A 24874-nucleotide genomic window follows, 5' to 3' on the forward strand; every position below is an offset into this window, starting at 1 on the left:
TCCAACCATACAAAATATGACTTTTTTATTTTTTTGTTGCAATTTTTCAAGAGGTCTTAAACTTTTGATCGGGACTGTATCTCTATTCAGACCAGCTTGATTGTGACATCACAGAACAGAACCTCCCTGCAGTCTGTTGTTTTTATTGTGTGTGTTTTTTTTTAAATCTGCCATTGCTTTAGATATTTCAACCTTTTTGAAAATTATTTTCTTTTGCAGTTAGGATCCTTATTTGCTTTAAATCCATCACAGTACAGCAAACTAACCTTTTTAAACACAACCGAGTATTTTCCTGCAGCCTTTAAGTAACACAGTCTACCTAAGTTTGATTTGTAGCACGTTTCACACTATGTAAAAAACATAATGTTACCTGTACAGACCCAGTATGTGATTTAAAAACACGAGGACTTACACGTGATCTTTAAATGAGGAGTCCTTACCTTTAAATGTAACGTCTCTTCTTCCTCTCCTGTCTTGTCTTTCTAAACCTTCTTCTTGTCTCAGCTTGATTTCTTGTTTCTTCGTGTCAAACACCGCAGCCGGCGATTTGGCTACCAACGCACTGTGCTACACACTACACACAGTTTGTGTGTGCTGACATTTGTTGAGCTGATAGAAACGCTGCATTTGAAATTATCTGCCAATTAAAAAAAAAAAAAAAGTCACTCCCTTTATGCGTCTTCCTCTTCGGATAGGTAGATCCCAACGTACCGAAGCCGCAACTTAGGGACACATGCCGTTTTTCCGGTCTTGTGGCAAAAAGAAAAAGAAAAAAAGAAGAAAAAACCCCAAGTGTCCCACTCTTAACTCCTGACCTTTTCAAATGTCCACAAAGTCCGCATTGACTCTACAACTTCCTTTATCTTCGTTCCCATGGTAACGAAGGGATACACATATTTATAAAGGAGAATGCGCTTCTATCTGATTCTATCTGAAAAACCGTTGAGAAGTGCTGTGGTTTTTAGCCCCACTTATTTGCGCTCTTCCTCTCCTTCATCGGGTGCAGCTTCACCTAGGGATGGATGGACACACACACACACACACACACCCACTGCTCCACCCCTCCCCTGATGCTGCTCAGCCACAAACCACACCCCGCCACAGGCACGTGCAGAGGGGGGGCTAGAGGGGCTTGAGCACCCGCCCCTTTCCTGATGGGTGCCCAAAGTGCCCTTTTGTTGAGGCAACTTTTTAAAAAAAAATTATTTATTTTTTTTATGTGTGTGTGTGTGCGTGCGGAGTCTTGTCTGTGCCCATCAACAATAATATTTAACTATAACATTAAAGTGAGCATGTGCTACACACCTCCTGCATGAATCAATAAATTCAGATATATTTAATCAGTGATGCAAAATCTTACAAAACATGCTTTGGTTTTGTCGAGTGGACTCTTGCTGCCTTTAGCAGAGAGTGCTAATTCTGGGACTGGTGGATGCTTACAGCACACAGTATATGAAGAAAACTATAAAGATGTTTACATACAGCCTATAAACATGGAGTGATGGTAATACAACCACAAATTTGTTTCACAGCTGAAATTAATCAGATAAAAATAAAAACTGCATTATTTTTTAATGCTGTGCCACTGGTATTCTATTTGTACTTGTCTAGATTTATACTCCTCTACACCTCTTTAGATGCTGTATTGCTTTAAAACATTGATGTGAAGATACCAGTGCCCATTCTGCTGGTTAAAAAAATAAGAAGGTAATCTTTAAATACACCAAATGTTCAGGTACATCCTGAAGGGTGCAATATTCCACACAGGCAGGAGGGGTCACTGTTTGAAAACAGTTGCAGGTCAGCTAAAGTACATACAATGGCATAACACTGCAAACCAGGGATACTGGTTAAATGACCATAGGGAGATTTTAAATGGAAAAAACTAACAAAAGATCAAAATACGTATGTACATATTACTCACAAATCATATCAAGTTTGAACTCTTTTTTTTTTAGGGAACAGAAGTCAAATTAACCATGGGTTCAATCTGGTTACAAAAAGCTTTCTTCACATTAATAAATACATTACTCATACGTCACCTGCATGTGGGTAAATCCTAGAGTCATACAGGAAGCAGCGGAGCCAGCTTCCTAGGCCTATACTGATATGTGTGTGAGCACATGGCTCCTGACAGTTATTTTGTATCCGTAATCATAATGCAACAATCAAAAAGAGAGGTGTTTGGATAAACTGTTATTTATTTTCAGGCTGTTTTTTCAAGATCCAGTGCATTTAACAGTGCATTGAAACATTTGATGCTGTGACGCAAAATTACCTAAACACCAATGAAAGGGTAATCAGAAACTTACAAAGTAGCCAGTAATCCTGGTGATGACTCGTGTGAACTTAAATCTTCTAGAAAAATATATGTGACCCTAGGACTTGTCATAGGATGCCAATTTAGCCTGCAGCCTGAAAATAGAGCATAAAATGTAAATCATGGATGGAAGGTTACATCGGACACCAAAAAGCATGTATTCATGCACCGCAGACGAGCTTTTCTACACTTCACCCAGACAAGCTGTATTTAAAACCACTAATGTCAGAACCAGTCATAACGTACTGCATGTAATGTGCCTAACACAGATCATCTCCTGTCTTTTGCCATGTGTGTGAAAGGGCCACAATGTCTAGCGTTCATGACAGAAAATGGCATCACACCAATCTTATATTTACCAAATTACATTCAAGCTATAATTTTTGAGAAGGTTCATGACATGTAGGTAAAATATTTTCCTCTACAAAACTCTAAATGTCCTTTGGCATCTTTACTTTTTTTAAAATTAGCATACATCTTTAAATTAAATCAAAAGTAAGAAATATATGAAACTGATGTTAACGAGGCAGCTAGTGACTAGCTGAATAAAAAAAGTGCTGATGAGTCTTTGCGGTCACATGAGGCTCAGCTGAAGGAGATGGTGAGGAAAAGGTAACGGAAGGAGAGATGATGCAGAAAGGCACAGAGTAGGTTTCCTCCATTGTGTCTTCACTCCTGCAGTTTGAACTGGAAAGAACTGGTGCTCCATTTGGTTGTGTCACAGTCAAGCATGGTGCGCTCTGTGAAGATCACATTCCCTTCTGCATCTATCAGGATAATTGTATTGGTTCTGAATGGATAACAATACAGAGAAGAAAACAATTGTAAATTTAATATCTAATAAGTATGACAGTGGTTATGAAAAGTCACTTTTCAGACACTGTTTGCCGCTGCCCTGCTAAATGATGTTTTGATAGCTTTGGAAAGGACTAACCCTCTGACCTTTTGGCTACAAGAGAGTGTCTGTACCCAATAATCCAGTGTTTCATTGCTGTGGAGGATTGATTACACTGGGGATTTTTTTTGTGTGCCAAGAGTTCACTGTTCTGTGATCTTGCTGTCTAGCACAGCAGTGTCAGTCACCACCAGTGAACACATAAGGAGGTGAGAGAGAAATGATATCTGGTGAGTGAGGAAGGCTCTGACCTTGTTCCATAATGAGGGGAGCGAACACACACGGCTGACAGAGCCTGGATCACGGACTTGCTATAACCATCACCCTGAGTCTCCTGAATTGGATCAGGTGTGTTCCTGTTAAAACAACAACAACAACAAAACAGATAACTTTAGAAAGCGTGTCGGGTTTTAATTGCACATGCATTAATACTTTTTTCATTATTTATTGCTCTTGAAGCAAATCCCATTTCTGAGCGATCCATAAAATCCACCAATACCCTTTAAGTGTATGGGTGTCTGCATGGAAACTTGGGTCAGATTATACCAAATGCAGTGATTCTAGCTGAGTGCTATTGGTGATCGCTCCCTGTAAGTCCCGTTCTAACCACCTTCCATGTGTGACCGATTAATGTGCTGGATCTCCTCACAGCGACCCTTATATCTGAATTTCATTTGAGGGTCTTCAAAGCTGTGCAAGATTATTAAAGTATATTAAACTAAATTAAAAACTAAAACTAGATATGGAAAATATTTTAGTTAACTAAAGCAATAAAAATTAATTTAGTGTCAAATTTGTCAACCACGCTGAGCGGGCTCTGGTACTGACAGGGATGTCTATTGGTCTATTAGACAACACCCTTCACCCTCTTCTTAAATTATGCTTCAATTGATTGCACCTGTTTATCTTATATATCAATCCATCCATCCCCTTCAGCTTATCCGTTTCAGGGTCACCGGGGGACTGGAGCCTATGTCAGGTTGACAGTCTGGCACAGAGCTCAAATGCACTGACATTCACATCTATGGGTAATCTATAGTCAATGAGTAAAATTGAATGATTCAATTCACTTTTACTCTGATAGTGCAAAATAACAACAACAGTCGCTTCTGTTGTTGGGGTGGGGTGGCTGTAGCTCAGGACATAGAGCAGGTCATGAGCAGAGTATCAGGCTTTTTCAGTGGCATCTCCTACATTCACACAATTTAAAATGCACTGCAGCTGAATGAGATTTAAGTGGGTGTTTGTGAACTTACAGCTCCTCATTATTAAGGACACTGAGCAGCTCTTGCACCAGCCCATCACAAGAGAGCGTCTGGTCGCTGACGACGCTGGTGAAGTGTTGCTTGCCTTTCAGCAGTTTCTTCCATGGAGTATCCAGCAGCGAGTTGCTCAAGCCGTAGATTCCTGCTGAGGGGGAACAAGATAAATACAGACAAATTTAAACATTAGCAAGCTCTGCTAGCGTCTTTCTGGTGTGTTCTTCAATCTGAGAGCAATTTCACTGCGGAAATGTCAGACTGACATGAGCCAGCCATAGGCCAGGAGGAAAGGTATGAAAGGTTTCTACAGCAACCATACTAAAAACACAGACCTGGATTTAGATGGATGGGTTCAGGGCTGCCTCTGTTTCCATAGTAACACACAATGTCTTGTTTAGCTCTAGAGAGGACACAGTAAGATGGGAAATTAGACATTTTATGATAATCAAACGTGTTTATGTCTAATTATGACTGTTGTGTCAGGAGTCAGAAGACTTTGAGGCTATTGAAATAAAGCAAAATAGAGCAAAGAGAAAGTTCAAAGGGGCATTCCTCAGGGAAACATGGAAAATGAGCGCTGAGGGTGAAAGAGAATAACAAACTGCACCATATAGCATTTTTTAATGATGCATTTTCTTTGCAGCCCTGGAAAATAGGAATTAAGAAGCCTGTGTTATTGCTGGACGCAATTCAAATGGGAAAGTTAAAATACTATACCACACTAGAACAATTTTGATGTTATCCACAAAGGACAACTGGGTGAAATTAAGGTCTCAAAGTAAAAATTAGTGCTGCAAATACCCTTGACTACCACAAAAGCCATTTAGTTACGGTGTTAGATCTCCTTGCAAAGTCCTCAGTTAGAGGGAATTTATTCAGTCTGCAAAAAATCTATCCGACATCAAGGGCATCTGTCACAGCCTTGGTACAGGAGAGTGAATAATAAATTATGATCGAAGCCTTTGAACCAGTAGTGGAATTCGTTTTTTTGATGTCAGTTTTATGACAGCAATACCAGTGGCATCAGTCAATCTCAAATGTGGTGCAACACTGTTTCAACATCTGACTTGGAAAGTTTCCCAGTTGAGAGCTGGCAAGACAAGGGCACAATATGCTGCTGGGCTTTTACTCTGCAAATACATTTACTAAATAGTTTTAAAAGCCAAAGTACATATTAGACAGCCTTTGGTCTGACCTGTTAGCACCACAAGCTGAGAATATTTGCCATTATTAACAAAGATTTCATGTCACGTTGAGAAAAACAAGTCTATTAATGAATTAGTAAATTGAAAGAACATTATTTTGTAACGGCTTTGATAATCAAATGAGCCTGCTTGGTTTTTCAACAAAAAAACAACAACAAATATTTCAACTGACTACATTTTTCTCAACTTCACTTGCCTGAAAGAAACTATTTCTGATCATTTACAGAATAACCAATTAAAACAGGTCAGTTAAACAATGCTGAAAAATCTCTTAGTTGTAGGTGGTTAGTTATATTTTGCTCTACAGGAACATGAACAATATAATTCACACCCTCATTTCCTCTCTTCATGGACTGCCCAAGATGTTGAGCATTTCCTTCAGATTTAGCACCATGTTGATCTGATTTACATAATCATCCCCTACATCTGGGGTTCTCAGACTGTGGGTTTGTCTCCACTAGTGGGGCTTAGAGCCTGTGCAGGTGGAATGTGGACAACCAGGAGTCCAGCTAAGTCAAATGAATATGACGTCCCAAGGGAAAATAAACAGAAGCTTGCCAATGCTATCAGCCTGACATTTAGGTAATAATTGATTTTAAAAACAAAAACATGCTTGTCGGACATGCCAGCCTCAGTGGAACAGAAGATCCATCAGAACAGGCTTGGTTTTCCAATCTTCAAATGTCCATTTTTGATGGGGCTGTGTGCCTGCAAAATCAGATCTTTTTTTTTTTAGGCTTTTCAGTTAGCTCAAACAAGTCTGAAAGGAGTAAGGACTCAAAGCTGACTGCTTCAAAAAAGGTGTAAATACTGCGCTTATGTTCCTCCTACATATGAACTGAAATTTTAGTTTATGGTGTTAATTTTCTTATTAAAGTCGATAAAAATGATAAATTCCCCAATAACTTAGTTTGACATGATGATGTGGTGAAAAGCATTGTCTTAAGTCAGGCTGGGTACACAAACATAATGGTGTAAGACAGGGGTGGGTAGCTCCAGGCCTTGAGGGTCGGTGTCCTGCAGGTTTTAGATATCACCTGGGTCAACACACCCGAATTAAATGATTAGTTCATTACCAGGCCTCTGGAGAACTACAAGACATGCTGAGGAGGTAATTTAGCCATTTGAATCAGCTGTGTTGGATCAAGGACACATCTAAAACCTGCAGGACACCGGCCCTCGAGGCCTGGAGTTGCCGACCCCATCCGAATGCTCATCGAGGCGATCGTTGGCTCAAGAGTTGGGAGTTCGCCTTGCAATCGGAAGGTTGCCGGTTCGAGCCCCGGCTCGGACAGTCTCAGTCGTTGTGTCCTTGGGCAAGACACTTCACCTACTGGTGTGGGCCAGAAGGGCCAATGGCATGATATGGCAGCCTCGCTTCTGTCAGTCTGCCCCAGGGCAGCTGTGGCTACAACTGTAGCTTGCCTCCACCAGTGTGTGAATGGGTGGATGGTGTGTAAAGCGCTTTGGAGGACTAGTAAAAGCGCTATACAAATACAGGCCATTTACCATTTATAATCTTGCTTGTATTAAATGTATATCGCATTGTGGTGGGGCGTGGACACGGTGCTGGGCGGACGCACCTGCACGGCATCCGCAATCATGCCCGCCGGGGAATTGGGGTTGTTGTGGTGTATTGTGGTGTGATGTATGTGCGTCTGGCAGCTGCGGTCAATAAGGATGGCTAAAAACTGATGTATGGACCTGCCGTGTCTCATTCACACCACACGCATATTTCGCTGAAATATTTGTATCTCTTTTAAACCTCAGAACTGAGCATGGTTTCTTAAACCAACAACTATAAACACATCAGCACTGGCCAATATTCACTCAAGGCGAAAGCAGTGACCGCTCATCCAAGCACGCACATGGTAGCCAGTCAATGAGAACCAGATGGCACTGTAACCTGAGAGAGAAGCCTTTATTTGTCTGCTCTGCAAAAATGAAATTGTCTGAACTAGTATTTTGTCTTGGTATTGAGGTCTTCACTCAACAATACCTCAACAGCCTGGCTCTATCTACACACTTTGCGTGTGATATCAAATCAAATTGACCATGGTGGCAGCAGGTGGAGGATTTATGGAGAGAGTTCCATTTGTGCTGTTTGAAACTGGCTAAAATGTTGAAAGTCCCATCAGGTGTGCCGTGGGTTTATTTGGGCTGAGATGAGGGAACAGCAGGAGGTCGGGACCATCGGGCAAAGCGAGAACAAAGAGGGAAGAGTCAAAAACAGGCTTTTTCAGATCTCAGTCAGAGAGTTAATCAGTATCCTAGCTGAGAAGTATTCTAATGAAGAGTCCTCTATATTGAGGCTGCAGAGCATCACCAGCTGTAGTGTAGTTGGCTGAGATGGTTGAGTGAGCTTTCAAGAAATTCAGGTAATTTTTGAGGGAAAAAAATAATCATAGCAGACAGAAACTTTGGGATTTATCAGCAAATCATTGAATAGGACGTGTTCCTACATCTCGCCTAGTCACCATCAGTGATTCCAACTTTGGCTTTGGCAATATGTTTCTGTAAAAATGCAAGGAACTATTTCTAGTCAGTCTGATGGCACCATGTTGATTGAAAAGAGATACATGACAGATGTAGTTCTTAGTAAAACATTCATATACTGTATGGAAACATGGAACTTCAAATATTTATATTATACCAGTGATGTATTGTAATTCAGACCTCCCATCTGATAGAAAAAGGCTGTGCATACAACCATGCAAACAATCAGAGAGCAAAAATTAACATCATTTAAATTTGTATGGCAATTTTTAGACATCTGGAGTGAATCATGCAGTGCTATTTATTGTAATCCACTCAGGAGAATCTCATCTTCTGTTCTTCTAAAACAGAATATGATTTCCCAAGAGGCGATGTTACAAGCACTTTGGAGAGAAGAAAAACAAATCCTCACAGTACAGTTTCTTTAAAATGTTGAGAGTTCATCTGCCCCTGATACTGTGGAATGTGCGTATCTGCTGCCCCGCTGTGTTTCTTTTTGAGCCCGAACAAGTTTCTGCCAAGAATTACAACACAGGGTTTGAGGCAATAAGATCGAACCACTTTCTAAAGTTGTTTTTTTTTTTTTTTTTTTTAAACAGCCAAACTGAAAGTGCATATTAGGGAGGCATTTCTTTGCGGGCAAACATCAGAGCACATATTTAATAAAATGGATAAATCTCTGGGCATTGACTTTAAAGCAAGAGCGACTTAAAGTGGGATCAAAAACCAGAGCTATAGACAAGTCAGATGAAGTGTTGGATATGGAGCCTCGAGAGCATCAAGCTGAGAATATCTGAGTCAGATCAAAATTTAAATATATATGGCATTAGCTTCACGACTGTGAGGCCCAGTAGACATTTCTTTAAATACAAGGCTGCCACAGACCAAATTATTCATGCACAATCCAATCCAACATGATTAAAGAATATTCCTGGTGAGACTTCTCCATTAATAAGCAGCAATAAATAAATTATCAAATAGTTTGTATGTTAAGTGTACAGTTTTGCTCTCATGTATCTGTAAAGAGTGATGAGACTTACACAAAGAAGGTGGCACATCTTGACCCCACTGCCACCAGTCGCCACATCGTAAATCACGCCTGTGCTTACAGATGAAACCAAAAGCCTCTAATTGTCATGTAAAGCTACTGTCAATCCACCAGCAGTTATTGATTCGGAAAGAAACCAAACGCCTTATTTCCTCAGGGCAGCTGGGCACATTGCAGTGGATAACAAACAGGCTGGTAATGATGGTGCTTACTAAAAAAGATTGTGCATATGTAACTGCTGCCCCTGGTTTTAACAGGGACATCTGCATATTCTGAGCTGATCAAAAATAGCAGCTAAGCCACCTAGATAATGCCATACGGTTGCCCCTAGGTTAAAAAAAGAAAAAGGAAAAAAAGCTTTCAAAGGCTCAGATGATACCGACACTTCTGAAAATAAAGCTCCAAGTAGCTGACTTTTTGTGCAGGTATACACAAGTATATACACAGACCTTTAAGAATACATGTTTGTTTGGAATCTCACATGTGCGTATTTCACTCGGTTCAGTGGTATGCTGAACTCTTGTGGCTTTCTTCACAGTTTGAGGTGCAAAGTCTGCTGAGATTGGGAAATCTAGTCTCTCAGATGCAAAATACTTTAAAAAAATGATGTGAAAATTATTAGCGTGAGAAGCAAAAAAGGTCTAGCTAACTATATTTAAAGTGAACCAGAGTTGCAGTATACTTTAAAGCTCAGCAGCCAAACAGCACGATAGGAGTCCCACAGTAACTCATATGATGCTTTCACAGAATGTAGCCTAATATATTGATGGTACTGAGACACAGTGAATCTCAGTATAGTGCAAACAATCTAAAATACATCACTTTGTGCATTGTCGTGCCAATGTGTGCTACTATTATTATGCCATTTTAAAAATGAATACACCACGATCACAAATGTAGGAGTGACATTGGTTTCTGCATGTGGTAAATATATATTGATCAAAAACGTTGATATTTGGCAGAACTGTATTCATAATTCATATAAAATATTGCCCTATAAATAAGCTTAGCTTTGAATGAGCCACTACATTACAGAGATATGTTTAAGTCTTTCAGTTGTATTGCTGAAACTTGCAATACCAAAGCCACAGAAGATGTTTCCAACCTACAATACTGTTTCAAAAAGTAGCACCTTATCCATTATATTGGAGTTGGTAGAAATTATTAGGTGGCAAAGAAAATAATATGAAAAACAAAATATTTCTCTATCCTGAAAGCTCTTTTGGGGATAACAAACTACTTCAGGCTATGTTAAGAGGAGGAAAAGTCCACTTTTTCTTCTCCAACAGAGATACAACTTTTAACCTCTGAACTCTCCTTTCCCCCGCTTTCCTTTGGGCAGGTGCAGTCATAATGTTATCAGCAGGAGAGCTGGCTGTACTCCCGTCAGGAGCGGTTTCTCTACCATCAGCAGCACAGCATCAAGCGTCAACACTTTATAGCAAACTTTTTATGTTACACATTTTTGTAATTTCAGGTAATATTGCCTTTACATCAGCTACACTATGCTCCAGCTCCCTAAGACAACAGTATGGCTTCACTATATTGCAGCTTTCTACATGGGCCGACAACCTGACAGCTATCCGAGTGTGCACTGAGCCCATTTTCTTTCTTTTCTATGCTTATCATCAAATTCAGTCAAGTCAGGCTTGTGAAGCACATGGGAGGGGAAAAAGCCTTCGTTATTTTTTATGCTGTCTAGAGTTTCTTTGTTTATAGCCCTGAAATATGAACAGGTGTTCCTTTGGAATTTTAATGCTGGCTCGTTCGCAGCTCAGTGTCTTTTCAGTTCTGCCTGGCTGGCACTCCAAAGATGAAGATGTTGCTTTTGTGGTTTTCTTTCCGTGGTAAGGCCAAAATTCAGAGGAACAAAGTTAAAGCCCAGTAAAAAAAAAAGAAAAAAAAAAGAGACTCCTTTACTGTTTAGATTGTGAGAAGACACACATTATACAGCCTAGTGTGGCTATTTTGCATATTTCTTCTCACTCTGAAAAATATTTCATCTTATGAAATGCAACAGTGGATAGCGTCTGTTTTTAAATGTTAGTGTAAACATCCACATGATGGATATACTTATTTGAATCAGCTTTATCAGTGCATAGAAAATATGCAGATGGATTTCACAACACGTTTTACTCACTTGAACTCAGCTGTGATGAGGTTAAACCCATTGTACAGGTGGCCTTCTGACGACACCTTCTTCAGGTAGGAGTAGCTGTCCTGATCCTTGTCCATTAAATAGTGAGACACTAGAAATCCTGCAAATTAGCAAACGTAATAAGAAATGTATGTAATGTATGTGTACTACTTATTCCTTAGAATCAGTTATATTATCACATGGATTCTAGACACTGAGGCTGTAAAGGGGCACTTGGGACATTTTCATGGCTGATTACCTCGTCCTTGTGCATCAGGGTTAGGACGTCCCTCCATGTAGTTGGTGATGGCAGCCAGCTTGCCCCTCTTGCTGATCCCCAGCCATGACCCCCCTTCCTTCCCTAGCTCCAAGTCCAGGCCTGATAAACACAGAGTTACAATGTATTTTTAAAAAGAGAGGGGCATCAGACCTCACATGAAAAGAGTATGACTCGATTTTAACGGATAATAACAGAGATTCTTCAGTATACCCTGCTTCTTTTGCATGCCAGTTTTCCTTAACAAGAACAAATGATGGGTAACGAATGATTAACTCAAGAAAGAACTAGGTCATTTGTCACTAATCATATGGCAAACAGACTTTTTAATTATTCACTGCAGCTAAGTGCTAGTTTGAGAAAAAACACATAAATTCATGCAATATGCAAAAGATGTGAAAGGGAAAGAATTCAACAGTTAGAAAAATGTTAATAAATAATAAAAAGAGAAAAAAGAATAAATAATTAGTAATGGAAATTTGAAGTTTCTCTGATATTAGTAGCAAATATATATTACATATTATTTTTGAAATGGTCTTATTATGCTTTTACCTATTTGACATCATGCTGTTTGCACAAATGTTAAAAATGTGGATATTAAAAGTAGACAAAGTTTCAAAACGTCAGTGTGTGTGTGTGGTCATAGTTCTATATGCAGTGGATATCCCAAATATGACCATTTTAGGCACACAGCTCTGGCTGTGAACACAGGAGCCCCGCCCCCCAACTGTGCAAAACCTTCTGTTTGGAAGAAACTGCCAATCAAAAGAAATTAGGTTTGAAGGGAGAGCAGTCTCAAAGGGAGAGCGGCTTAAATAGCTTGTTTCATATAGTAGATAGACTGAGTGGCAGTAAGAAATCTAGTCCACATTAAGATGCACAAATAGAAAATATTTTTTTCTGTGTCACTGACATCACAATCAGAGGAAGTATAAAACTTATATAACCTTCAAGATGTTGTCCAATTGGAATGAAATCTCATAAGAGTGATGGCAGGAATTATTTTAGTCCATCAGTAAATGAATGTTTTCTTTCTACATCCCTCTCCTCCAGTTGACACAAAGAATGTCAGGCCCTGCAAATTTGCAGCACTTCCTGGTGATCAATAAAGACAGGTCCACTTATACAGTCAGTGACCTCGAGAGTCAAATGGTCTAATTCCTCTGAGGGTGGATGGAAAGCTAGCTAAATTCCACTGGGACCAATAGCTTACTTCCCTTCTCGCCATGCTACGTCTCCTTCAGGGCCCTACTGCTACCCACCCACCACACTCACGCCCCGTTCATCCCCCAGCCCTGCAGATAAGACAGAGCCATTTATTCCTGTCACATTGCATAAAAACAGCCATCAATTAAGAACCCACTAGTCGAGTTCTGACCCCTCTATTACAAAGGGGAGAGGAGACTGGCGAACAACGAGGATATGGCACCATTTCTTCCCTCAGCAGAAAAACAGAAGACTGATTTTTTCTGATTAGCCATAATGTGTATTGAACATCAGTCAATTAAATGTAGTTTGCTGTGGGTGGGGATGTTCTGCGATGGATTTTTGAGGTGAAGGAAAGGGATTTTTCCTTGATTAATGAAAGCTCTTTATTCTTACAGGTAAAGTTTGTTAAGCAGTACTAAAAAGCCAACCAACCTTGCATATATTAATCAAAATAAGCAATTAAATTCTAACAGACACGTTTACACAAAACATACAAGAAAGTTTTTCACTAATTTGTGTTAGCTTTAGCTTTAGAAATTACTGCTGTTTAGTGAAAAGCTTGACTGGTGGTCTCAAGTGTATATGTACAGGCTTACCACTGAGGATCTCATTGCTGGCCCCCCAGAAGTCTGCAGCTTTGGATGGCCTGTTGTAGAACTCATCTCTGTTTGCAGCCAAAATTAGCCTGAGAACATAACAGGTTAAAACTTGTAAAGGGGGCTCAGCCCCCAATCATAATGCCATGCATACAATGCCTTTACAATACAATTACAACATTGCATTACAATGTTAAAAAGCAATTCATTTAATTGGATGACCTGTTGTAGTGCCTAAGAACCACCCTGCCACTCCATACACCTGGACAAGATGCAAACTAGAAATAGAGCTGTTTTCTCACCTAACCTCATTACCTGCCTATTTGCTCACCTGGTTCTTCGTGCTCCTATACAGTCTCTCTATCATCTCTCTGTCCAACCTCCTGGACTGACAATCGCACACAAATGCATGGTATTCAACATAACATAACATAACATAACATAACATAACATAACATAACATAACATAACATAACATAACATTATCCTAAGGGCTGGGAATCCACATTTGATATCAATATATATCAATATATGCTTATTTATGTGAAATCATCATCAGTGAATGTAGGCAAACCAATCGACACTGGCTTTGTATATCTTTTGTTGACTCTAATCACATGTCCACTACACTTTTTGCTCACTTTTTGATCTTTCTTCTTGCTGTTTTCATCCAGCTTTCTCCCTCTCTCGCCTATGGGACATTTATTTAAAAAAAAAGAAAAAGAAAAAAAAAGAATATTTCTATCATATGGTGAGTCTAATTCATTTGATCTTAACATGAAGGTAAGAACATATGCTACTATTATCCACTAGAGACTTATATAATTACAGTACATATATACATACAGCATCTGTAATGATGAAAACAGTAAGCGTTTGTGGTTTATGGCCAGAAGGTCAGTGTAAAAAATAAGCTCCCAGACTGTTACAGTGCAACTTTCACATTTTCAGTATAATAAAGTCCTCAGATACAACCAGAAGCACTCACGTTAAGCATCTCATTTTCTAAATTGATTGAGCAGGAGCCAGAGGAGAGAATATAAAGGGTCAAGGCTGCAAAGAGAAGGTGTTTCTTTGAAGATGACCAAAGTAAAGAGGATCAAAAGGAATGTAACTGAAAAAAGCAAAAGGCAATAGAGTCAGGAGCTCAAGTTTGGAGAATTTATCCATATACAGCAGGCTTTTGGATATGATTGAGTCCCTCCATATAAAACAGGTTTATTTAATGAAGACGTGCAAAAATGAATTGTAACCTTCTTGCAGTGGTTGGATTTGAGTCACAGGGGTCTCATCCTGGAATGAGGCCCAGGATAGGAAAAGCAAGCCCAAAGAAACTCCATAGGTCCGTCCTCCTGTGGGCCCATCAACCACAGGAGGAGACATAGGATTTTAGTGTCTTGTGTGGATTGGACACTGGTCTCTGGTTACATTGATGGCCCTGCAACCTGAACTTGTATAAGCAGTAGTAAATGGATGGATTGATGGACGGATGAACAGTTACAGATCCCTGTAGTACGTGGGATGGGGTTGAAGTATGGTGTTTCATTACTATTTCCCAACTAGAGCAGCTAGTCATGTGAAATTTTGCAAGAAAATCAATTTTACACCAGCTCCAAGTTTCACAATCTGAAGCCAAATTCTTGAGCAACAAGCAACAAATTCCCATCCACTCTTATGTATTTTGAGACCATGTAACTCGTGGGAGGAAATCACTGATGTTTTTTATGAAATGACTCCAATGCCTTTGGCTTTGTGGTTTTATTCATTTTTAGAAACAACTGAAAACACTTTGAATCTTAAAAAACAAACAAAGAAACTAGAATACAATACATATTATTGTATTGTAAATATTTAGAATGAAGAGCTCAAAGATTCTGAACATTTGAAATAGACCAGGTTGAATTTTGGAGAAATATGCATGAGCATCTCTAAGTACTGACACAGCCACATAAATGAGAGTTTATGACTATTAAACTCTGTAACTATCAAATAGCTTGAATCAAGTGTTGGATAACCCCACTGCTGTTAGGAGCTACCTAAAGCGGAGAAAAAGCAGGCTATTAAGGGGTTAAAACAATTTGAAATAGTATTTTACAAGTAAATCATCTTATCTCAATCTCATTTTGCAAAGCTGGCTGTGTCTGCCACATGCACGTAACCTCTGCAGGTGTTTTATTCCATTTTAAATTTGTTTTTTATTGTCGAAGCAAGGCTACGAGACAAACATTTACTGCTGCAAACAAGAGCGAATAGCCTGAACAAGAGTGTGATCTGATTTCCAATAAATCCCCTTCAATGGGACTCTTAAGTCTGACACAGACTGTCTGTCAGTTAAGCGCTGCACTAAACTTTGACCTACAGTTTATTATTATTCGGAGTGAATCAGATTGTAATGACGCCATTATGCTCACAACCATTAACAGCAAAACACTGTATTGTGACCTGTATCTAATGCAACACCTGTTCTAACATGTGCCTTTATTCACGGGTCACTTTTTGTCATTTTTGTAGTGGGCTAGTATGTCCTCACTTAGCAGTTAAGACCCAACAATCACACAGCTTCACACAGCCCATCTTTCCTACTCAGATATTATGAAAAACAGTAAACATTGACTCTGTTCCTTGATGAAAAAGGTAACCTCTCTATTTCATGCAATTTGCGTAATAAAATAATCTGCACTATAGCAGCAAATTAATAACATAAACAAATAAAAAGCATCTGTCTTATTTTTAAGTACATATGGGGAGTGGCTTCGTATTGTGAAAAGATGCATTGAAAATACAGATAAAGCATTTCAATACATCTTAATGCCAAACTATGTAGAATTATCTATGGCACAGAATATTATTAAAATGATTCAAAAAATCTCTGGAGAAATCTCTGTATACAGCAGCAGGGCTTTGCTGTGAAAGAGCTTGCCTATCTGTAGTCACCTATCAAAAACTTTTGGGGCAGTATGAAATGAAATATAAAAAAATGTTATGTTTTTACAAGCAATTTTTCACTCAGATGTCTAGCCTGCTTATAGAAATCGTTTAATAGCATCTCCACGGTTAGAAAACCTGTAACTAAGTACTACTCTATTGTTTCATATGATTGAAGAGGGTAAGTAATAGGAGGTGCTGCTAACTACACCACTCCAATTGTCTAACTGTTCTTCAGAAACTGTGAGCGCCTCTATAAATGTGGACGTTTTAACTGTTTGTTGGCCTGGAGCATTCAGATATGTGTTAATACAATGCCGCAATGTTACCAAGAGTTGGGGAGCTGCAAAGTCACCCCAACGTCAGACGATGCAATGCTTAAAGAAACTGCAGAAAACCCAAGTGCTACCACTCAGAGTATGGGTGTCTGAAAAGGTTTCCAGGAGAAAGCCTCTTCCTCCTAAATCCCAAGGCTTCTGAAACAATGTCCTTCAGATAAACAAGACTACAGTGTAGATGTCTGGCCATTGTCACCTTTAAAAAACAAACCAAAAAACCCCTCCATCTAACATCCAACAAGACAATGATCTCAAGCACAGCAGCAAATCTTCAACAGAATGGCTGAAAAAGAAAAGAATCAATGTGCTGAAATGGTCCAGACCTGTATGTAGCAGGTCCTTAAGAGAGTTGTGCATAAGCGAATGCCCACAAATCTCAAAGAACTAAAGCAATATTGTAAAGAAAAGTTGGCCACAATTCCTTCACAATGATGTGAGAGACTGATAAAAGTCATACAGAAAACTATGACTTTAAGTTATAGCTGCTAAAGGTGGTTCTACAAGCTACTGAATCACCAGGTGCATTTAGACTGAGTTCCATGACAACATTTCTTCTTCATGACTGTATATATATGTGCCCCCCAAACATGCACAATTTAAATCTCAGTGTGTGGTGGGAGCAAGGGGGATGGGGCTGTTAGTCTGAGTATGTTTGCTTGATAATATAATCCCTTTTATATCGAGTTGCTTGGATATATATTTGTATGTCATATTTACTATTGCATCTGCCTCCCCAGAGACAGCAGATGGAAATGAGCTAGTAGCTAAATCTGTTATAAAGCATCACTCCTCCTAAGAGATGAATGCTTTTGTTCATGGTCTCTGACAGTCAAATAAATAAATAACTAAACTAAATTAAGGACAGATGTAAACATTCCCTGTCCCAACTTTTTTGGAAAGTATTGCTTGTTGCTGGCACTGACTTTAAAAAAATGCCATACATTAAAAAAAGGTTTGGTTTTATTTAGTTTTTGTGCCATTTCCAATAAATATAGGGTTTAAACTGCTTGTAAACCACTGCATTTCATTCAATATTTTTAAATATTTCAAGCAATTTTATAACTTCATCTTTAGATGTATTGAGGTAAAGACTGCTGTCATATGATTACAAATCATTAAAAGCCACAGAGGTCAGTGAAATGCATCAGAACCTGCAAATGTATGTTTTATTCCTAAGCTTCTAATGGTCTTCCTATTATTCCTTCAACATAGGAGCTTGCATCTTGTTAAAAGCAAACAAATAAGGCCAAATGACATAACAGGGGTCGACCTCTGTGTATCAAAGGCTAATGACAGCCCGTTCCCATGGTGCTTTATGAGCCACCACTGCTCCTGAAAACAAAGCTAACACTAATGATGCTACACAGGAAGAGAGCATCTGCTTTTGCATCCTGAGGGGCAAATCCCATGCAACTTGCTCGGATCACCGCGTGAGTCAGCCAGCTGGATCATGTAGGAGGCACAGTGGTAAGGAAAGAGCTATCAAAGCTCATTGACACTCAACTTTGATTTCTTTCTATTCAACAAACACAGTGACTTATGTATCCAAACACATGTGGCTCCCATGGGATAATTTCCTGAGCCTTTGATAAATTTACACCAAGGCATGTTAATGTTAACCTCATGGTGGGTCTAGAAAGATAAAGGAATCACCAAAGTCACTAGACTTTCATTATCATCCTCTGGAGATAACGAAAGTCACCAAAAGCATGGACATCTTCAATTGTTGTCGAGACATTTAAGGTTGTGTCAGAGTGATGACCTAACAGGCATGCTGCCATCGTATATAGTGACCTTATCCCAAGAGGATCAATTATTTTATTTGCTGTTCAGTTACAATGTCAACATGCTTACATCATGAATACATGCTTAGGGGTGGCTCCAGCTCAGGAGGTGGGACAGGTAATTTACTGATCAGAGGGTTGGTGGTTTTCTAAGCACTTAGAAATAGAAGAAAGTGCTTATATGAATGTGGGGTGAATGAGACATGTTGTATTCTTCTTTTAGTGCTCAAATAGAGTACAGAAGTGCTATATAAGAACCAATCTATTTATCATATACTATAATTTACTTGCAAAGAGCCATGAGCAACATGAGATAAAGAACTATTACAAAAGCTCTATGAAGGGCTGCCATTATGCTGTTTGTTTAGTACATCAGCATCATCTTTTGGTTAAAGGGATTGTAAGTGGCACTTTTATATTATGTTTAAATGACTAACCTTAATGAGAAGTGATACAATATATCCAGGTCAAAATCATATTGCAATGCTATTTGGTGGACTGCTGCAGTGCTTTTGTTCTGAGCAGCTGGTGAAGAAAAACACAGTGGAGACTAGAAATTGCATTTCTGAATACAGAGATCTCAGCATGAGGGTAATCAGCGAGTCATTTGTGTGGAATATTAACCCATTTAACTCCCGCAGATCCATTCCTGTCATTTTGTGCTGTGAGCGCTATAATAATTGCACTTAATGAAACTTTAATTCTGCCTTCAATCCAATTTTATCTTAGCATGCTGCATATTCCTTTTGATTTACACATTCGCCTGAGAAAAAGAAACTGCTTCTGCAGCCAGTACAGTCTATAAATAGCAGACATGATGCTGCATTAGGACACAGTGCGTTTCACCTTTCCCCAGGTTCAGGTCTGAGTCAGTACTCATAACACACCTCTGCTGTGATCTCCTTAGGTGAGGTCAGACTCCCAGAGGGAAGGACAAAGATGGACAATGGCCTGGCAGAGAGCTTGCTCTCAAGCTCTGGGGGATTATAATAAGCTGGGGCTCCACATACCATCAGGCTGTAACTCACACTGACTGCTTGTACTACACCGATCTGTGCTGTTCACTAAAAGAAGTTAGCATTTACTGCTGGGTAGGGCACACGGAAGTTGCACAAAGAGTCAGTGCTTTCATAAAATTGGTAGAGAGGCTGTTTCTAACTTTCCTAGCTGCAGGGAGTATCCGGCTTTGTGAGGGAATCACAGCAAAGATGTGAAAAAACATTGCAAGAGTTTGGTAGCTGCATGTTAACTATGAATTTTGAGAAATATGCTCTAAGTAAAATATTAAAACTGGCCCAAACAGTTGCATAATAAATCTGCATGAGAACATAAATGTTCTATAGAGTTTTTATCACCTCGCCCCCTAAAACATAGCGCACAGAGATGGCAATAACATTAACATAACCACAATGTTTCTCCACTTGCTGCTACACACTTGATTTACGAGGTTAGGAGAGTAATATTGCACTTAGAGTCTCTGCTGGAGTGTCCTTAGGCAAGATACTAAAATCTCTGCTCAGAGTGTGCAGTTCTGTGGCTGACAATGCCTCGAGAGGGTTTGCTGATACCTGTTTTTTGTGCTTACCTTGTTTTTGCTTTATTACCTACAGTCATATGAGACAGCTCTATTGTTTATCAAGAACTTGCTTCAAGTCCTTGTATATTTAATGCATGACTTAACTGCCTTACCTGTAGGCATTTTTGGATGCAGGCCGGGGGTCAAACTTGAAGAAAATTATACACATGGATGTGCTGGGGATTGATGGCAGGGCTTTCACTTGGTTCACATCTGCCTCTAAATCTCAGCCATACCTGACAAAGAAAAGAATATAGGAGTTATTCTGAATACCCTTTAAAGAAAACAAACAATCTAATTCCCACACCTTGCGATATCACAGCAAAAACAAAAACGACTAATGAAAAAAAAAAAAAAATCCTTGTGTACTTTAACTCCTATTTCTCTTGATTTCCCTTGAAGTGTTTCAAAATCTTGACTGATAAATTGTGGTAAATTTAATTAACCAGACTAGATTTGGAAAGCCACCTGCCTATATAAAGTCTCATGCCTGATGATGCACGTCAAAGCAAAAACCAGGGTAAGTCAGAATTCCTGCAGTGATCAGAAACAGTGCAGCATTGCAAAGCATGCTAAGCATTTTGCTGCAGGGAAAATTCCAAAGAACAGAATGGCCTTTATATTTCTTAAATGAAAGCAGTTTGGAATAAACAGGACTCTTGAAACTTTTGAACTAGCAGGCCATCCAATCAACCAAAAGAGCAGGGACTTTAGTAGAAGTGACCCAGTGGTCGTTCTTACTGAAATTCTGTGTGGAGATGAGAGAACCTTCAGAAGGACGCTCATCACTGCAGTACTCCAATGATATCGGGTTTATGGCCCAGATGGCAGGCAGAAGGAGGTTCCTCATATCAGACTATGAGAAAAAAGATTTCTAACCTGAGCAAACCAAGTCCTCTCATCGCCTGAAAGCGACAAGAGTGAGTGACCAGAAAATAGACAATATAGACTACTGCAGTTGGCAAAGACGTTCAACCTGCCAAGGGGATCCCCACCCAGACTCATGATTTATTCCACCGACAGTTTGTAAATTAAATACAAACATCTATGTATAAGCCTGGAAATATATCCCAGGTGACACACCTCTAATAAAACAAGGTTAATGTGATATTCACGTTTTCTTAATTAACATATTTTCTACGTTTTTATTTCGTCATTTTGAGGCGAATAAAGTTCTGAAAACTTTCTGAATACATTGTTTCCAGACTTAGAACACAGCACCCAAAAGTTTTTTTTTCTGTCTGCGTTCACTCAGCACCTAGTTTATATGTGGAAGAAAAACGGTTTCCCTTTATAGAACAAGCTAATCACATTTTATTACAGTCTTTGCAGTATATTGTGTGGTCATGTCCTGCACCACATTCAGAAGGACTGGGATACAAGTCATTCAGCTACAGTATCCTAACTGTAATGAGTGCAAAGGTAGCAATTGAGTAGAGTCGTAAACTTAGCCATATGTCACAATGGCATTTAATGACTCGCTAGTCCGACCCCAATAATCAGCTGGTATTATGAAGCTAGAGGGTTGTGACAACTTGTCACAGTTGACATCAACTACACATTTTGAATGATACGAGGACACGAGCGACTAGCATTGTCGCAGGACATTAATATTTGATAGACAGCAACGAACTAGCTGAGTAGCATATCCACAGACAAAATATTAGTCGAGTAATATGGTTAGTTGAACGATTAGTTCCAGGATAACTTCACCTACACATAACTAGCTAACGTTAGCTTAGTAATAGTTAACAGTATAACGAGGACACCGACCCAGCAAACTTTAGCTACCTACCCAAACTTAGCTGTGTGCGAAACAATATACTACAAATGATATCTGGCTTATCGGTTTTCTACACTGCTGTTGTGTCGCCTAGTTGTACTCACCACCCCTCAACACTCGGTGTTGACAGCTAAAAGGAAGTACTCACAAAGAGTGACCTCGATTTGAGTCTTCAGTCGTTTCATGAGGCTAAAAATCCGACGTGACCGGTTATTATCTGTGACGTGACCTTAACCCCGCCCGCCTCTGCATTTACATACATAAAACAAGCGCATATGCTCAGTATTCCAGTATGATTGGTCATTTTACAAAACACGAACAGCCAAGCTCGCAGTAAACGGAAGCAATGAGGTTTCCGGTTTAGTTAACATTATTTTCAAAATAAAAGCATTAGTGTCAGAAGTGTGTTTTTATGTTACAATTCTTTAAGGAAAAACGGCTTGGCAAACAGGGTTTATTTTATTAACATGATTATGCCTCACAATACAATATAACTGAAAACTATATTGTCATTTGTTTTAACACATAGACTGTAGTACAGGGTAGCATTTTTCCAAATAAGGAACACTTTTAATTTGAAAAATATTCTGTAGACGTCATTTTTGTATTCCCGCGGGATTGACGATGTAGTATTGACATCAATCATGTCATATCAATAGACAGGAGAAGCCCACAGAGAAATGCAAGATGAAACTGATAAAATAAAATGGAATAAATTAAATTAAATTAAAAATTGATATAGAGTTTTATGAATTTTAATGGAAGGTTTACCAAAATAGTATTTTTTTTAAATTCACTGACAGAAAAACTTAAACGTAATAACAGGAATAAATTCACTGAAAGTAACAAGTCTTTTTATGAATAATCGAATAAGGTTAATTTTCCTCCAATAGTAGTTTGAATGGGGCGGAGACACTCGCTGTGACCGACAGCATCCAGCACTGTTGTGGATGAGCGGGATAAAGGCTGCTCTGCCTTTCATACACTAGAATACAACTTCGCTGTCTCTAATTAACGTATTTATTAGCCGCTTCGAGTGCATCCAATAACTTCAAAGCCCATTAGGTTAGGTTTACTGTTTGTTATTATTTTTTATTTTTTCCCCGCTGCATGTGGAGCGACTAAAGGGACTCGCCGACAGCAACCTGCCAACTCCAGTTTGAGAGATTTGGCAGGTTGTGAGAGTAGTAGGCTCTCCCTGCAGCAGCTAGGCTAACTTGCAGGCAAAAATAACGGCGTTCGCGGTGAGGCTCGGAGTACTGCTCATCACAACGGGGAGTCACTTCGCCTGCGGGAGCAACGATGACCGGGAGAAACTGAGGTAACCAGAAAACAGCTCTGTTATTATCTCGTAAGTTTTATCCTGTTCTCTCAGCAGGAGGCGGGTGTGACAAAAATGTCAATTAACATCAGGAAAGCTCACAATAACCCGCGGGCTGTGTTTCCTGACATGAGCAGGTGCTCGTCTGAAGTGTAATGAACTGGACTCGGTGTTATTTGGTTAAAGCTTTAGCTAATTTATTGTTTAAATATACGTTTTTAGGGTGGCGCGGTGGGAAGAGATATATTTAATGCTCCTTAAAAAAAATCTATAACAACGAGGGTTTGGATGAAATTGAATATATCTGCGCGTGCTCCCGTGTTGTAAACATTCATGGATGCAGTCGAAGGACGCGAGAGCCGCCACGAGCTGTCAATCATCTCATCCTCACTGCTCTATTGTTTTTCGCTCGTGCTGTTTCTGAGTGAGTTTCCATGGAGAGTCTTCCGGTTTCTCTACTCTAATTACCTTATTTGGAGAAGGGGCGGCTGACTGATAGAGTGCTGCTGTTGTTGGGTTAATAGTGCTGTATACACGCAAGCGCCCGAGTGAAGTGGATGTTTTGAAAGAGTTATTCTCAATAGACGCTGATGTATCCTGATCAGGCTTTTCACACTCGATAGCCTTCCGATGGCCTCGAGGTGCGCTGTTAAAGCAATTAACTGTGCAATTAATTTATATCTCAGCCTCGTGGCAAATCGAAATTTATAAACTGTCACCCAATCTGTTTTTTGTGACACTCAACATTCAGAACGAAAGCACGTTAAATTGGTATTTTGCAACCCCGCCCCACTGACCATTAACAGATCATCTACAAACCCACTATACAGCCTTATAATTTTCTTTCCAGATGAACATGAGGGTACTTTTTAAAACTTAAAAACTGTGATCAGTAGGCTTTGTCAGTGAACCATCATGCAAACAGTCTAGGTCTGAGTTTACACTTGTTTTTTAAAAAGTGTCTTTGGCAATTGGATGGCAAGTGAGCAGCTCAGACAAATCAGTGTTTACATCTGACTCTGATTTCCTTACTGTCTAAGTCACTTCCAGTAGAAGGTCAAAGGAACAGTAATGTAATTAAAGGAGGCCTAGCAAGCAAAATGACATGTTACAAGGACTAAGACAGTACATTCTGTTGCAGCTGTCCTAAACCAAATAGGACACCAAAGTATCCTACTAATATATCATTGCTTCATAGCCACATAGAACTCAAAAATATGGAAAATTTGTGCCCATTTAACAACATAAGACTTTATATTTTGTGACTATTTCACAAACTGCCTGATGCTTGGGTTTTTTCATTACAATTTTATAATAATACTAGTTATTTCCATTGAAATGTTGTGATAACCCTGACTGCAGGTTTATCTAAGTTCTAAGTGAAAGCAACTTGGCTTCCTTGAGTTTTCTATATACATTTAAACTTTTATCCAACTGACTGGTGGAGTCAGTTGGATAGGAACACCTTGTGTTAATGTGTGAGTTATCACTTAGATATAACACGACCTGCATTCCGAGTCTTTCAAGTGGAACTTGGATATACACATATAAATTATTAAATGCTTTTAATTGGAAGCTTACACAGACACCCATTATGGTGGTTTATGTGCACTCTTTTGTGTAAGGAATATGTATGGAGTGACCAGCCAAACAGTGGTGACACTGTAGTGAGATCTGAGGCCAAAGGTCTGCACTATGCAGC

The 24874-nt window shown here is 39.3% G+C and overlaps 2 protein-coding genes across 12 annotated transcripts in view; one reads left to right on the forward strand and one right to left on the reverse strand.

The window, feature by feature from the left end:
* Positions 1-1311: 1311 nt before the first annotated feature.
* Positions 1312-22169, reverse strand: tango2 (transport and golgi organization 2 homolog (Drosophila)). 7 transcript variants are annotated; one of them, XM_086313097.1, is made up of 10 exons: positions 22000-22169; positions 20810-20924; positions 20182-20304; positions 13446-13534; positions 11623-11742; positions 11367-11484; positions 4810-4877; positions 4472-4625; positions 3467-3571; positions 1312-3110 (listed from the first exon to the last, which is right to left on the reverse strand). In XM_086313097.1, the coding sequence occupies exons 3-10, from the start codon at positions 20235-20237 to the stop codon at positions 2990-2992; spliced, it is 831 nt and encodes a 276-aa protein (XP_086169223.1). In that variant the 5' UTR covers positions 20238-20304; positions 20810-20924; positions 22000-22169; the 3' UTR covers positions 1312-2989. The 7 variants fall into 7 exon arrangements, with proteins under 7 accessions (XP_086169223.1, XP_086169222.1, XP_086169221.1 ...); XM_086313096.1 differs by lacking the exon at positions 22000-22169 and adding an exon at positions 21956-21971; XM_086313095.1 differs by lacking the exon at positions 22000-22169 and adding an exon at positions 21864-21897.
* A 589-nt stretch (positions 22170-22758) lies between these two features.
* Positions 22759-24874, forward strand: part of arvcfb (ARVCF delta catenin family member b) — a 251388-nt gene continuing 249272 nt past the window's right edge. For 2 of the 5 annotated variants that reach the window (XM_086313100.1, XM_086313101.1), the window contains exon 1: positions 22762-23172. The gene's annotated coding sequence lies outside the window, so the exon portion shown is untranslated. Of the gene's footprint in view, positions 23173-24874 lie in introns of all 5 variants that reach the window. The other 3 variants (XM_086313099.1, XM_086313103.1, XM_086313104.1) reach the window with 3 other exon arrangements.

This window comes from Aulonocara sp. 'chitande type north' Nkhata Bay, linkage group LG12 (assembly GCF_057382095.1).
Source record: "Aulonocara sp. 'chitande type north' Nkhata Bay isolate Kocher_YH1m ecotype deep benthic linkage group LG12, A_spYH_male_GT1.1, whole genome shotgun sequence".
Classification (NCBI taxonomy): domain Eukaryota; kingdom Metazoa; phylum Chordata; class Actinopteri; order Cichliformes; family Cichlidae; genus Aulonocara; species Aulonocara sp. 'chitande type north' Nkhata Bay.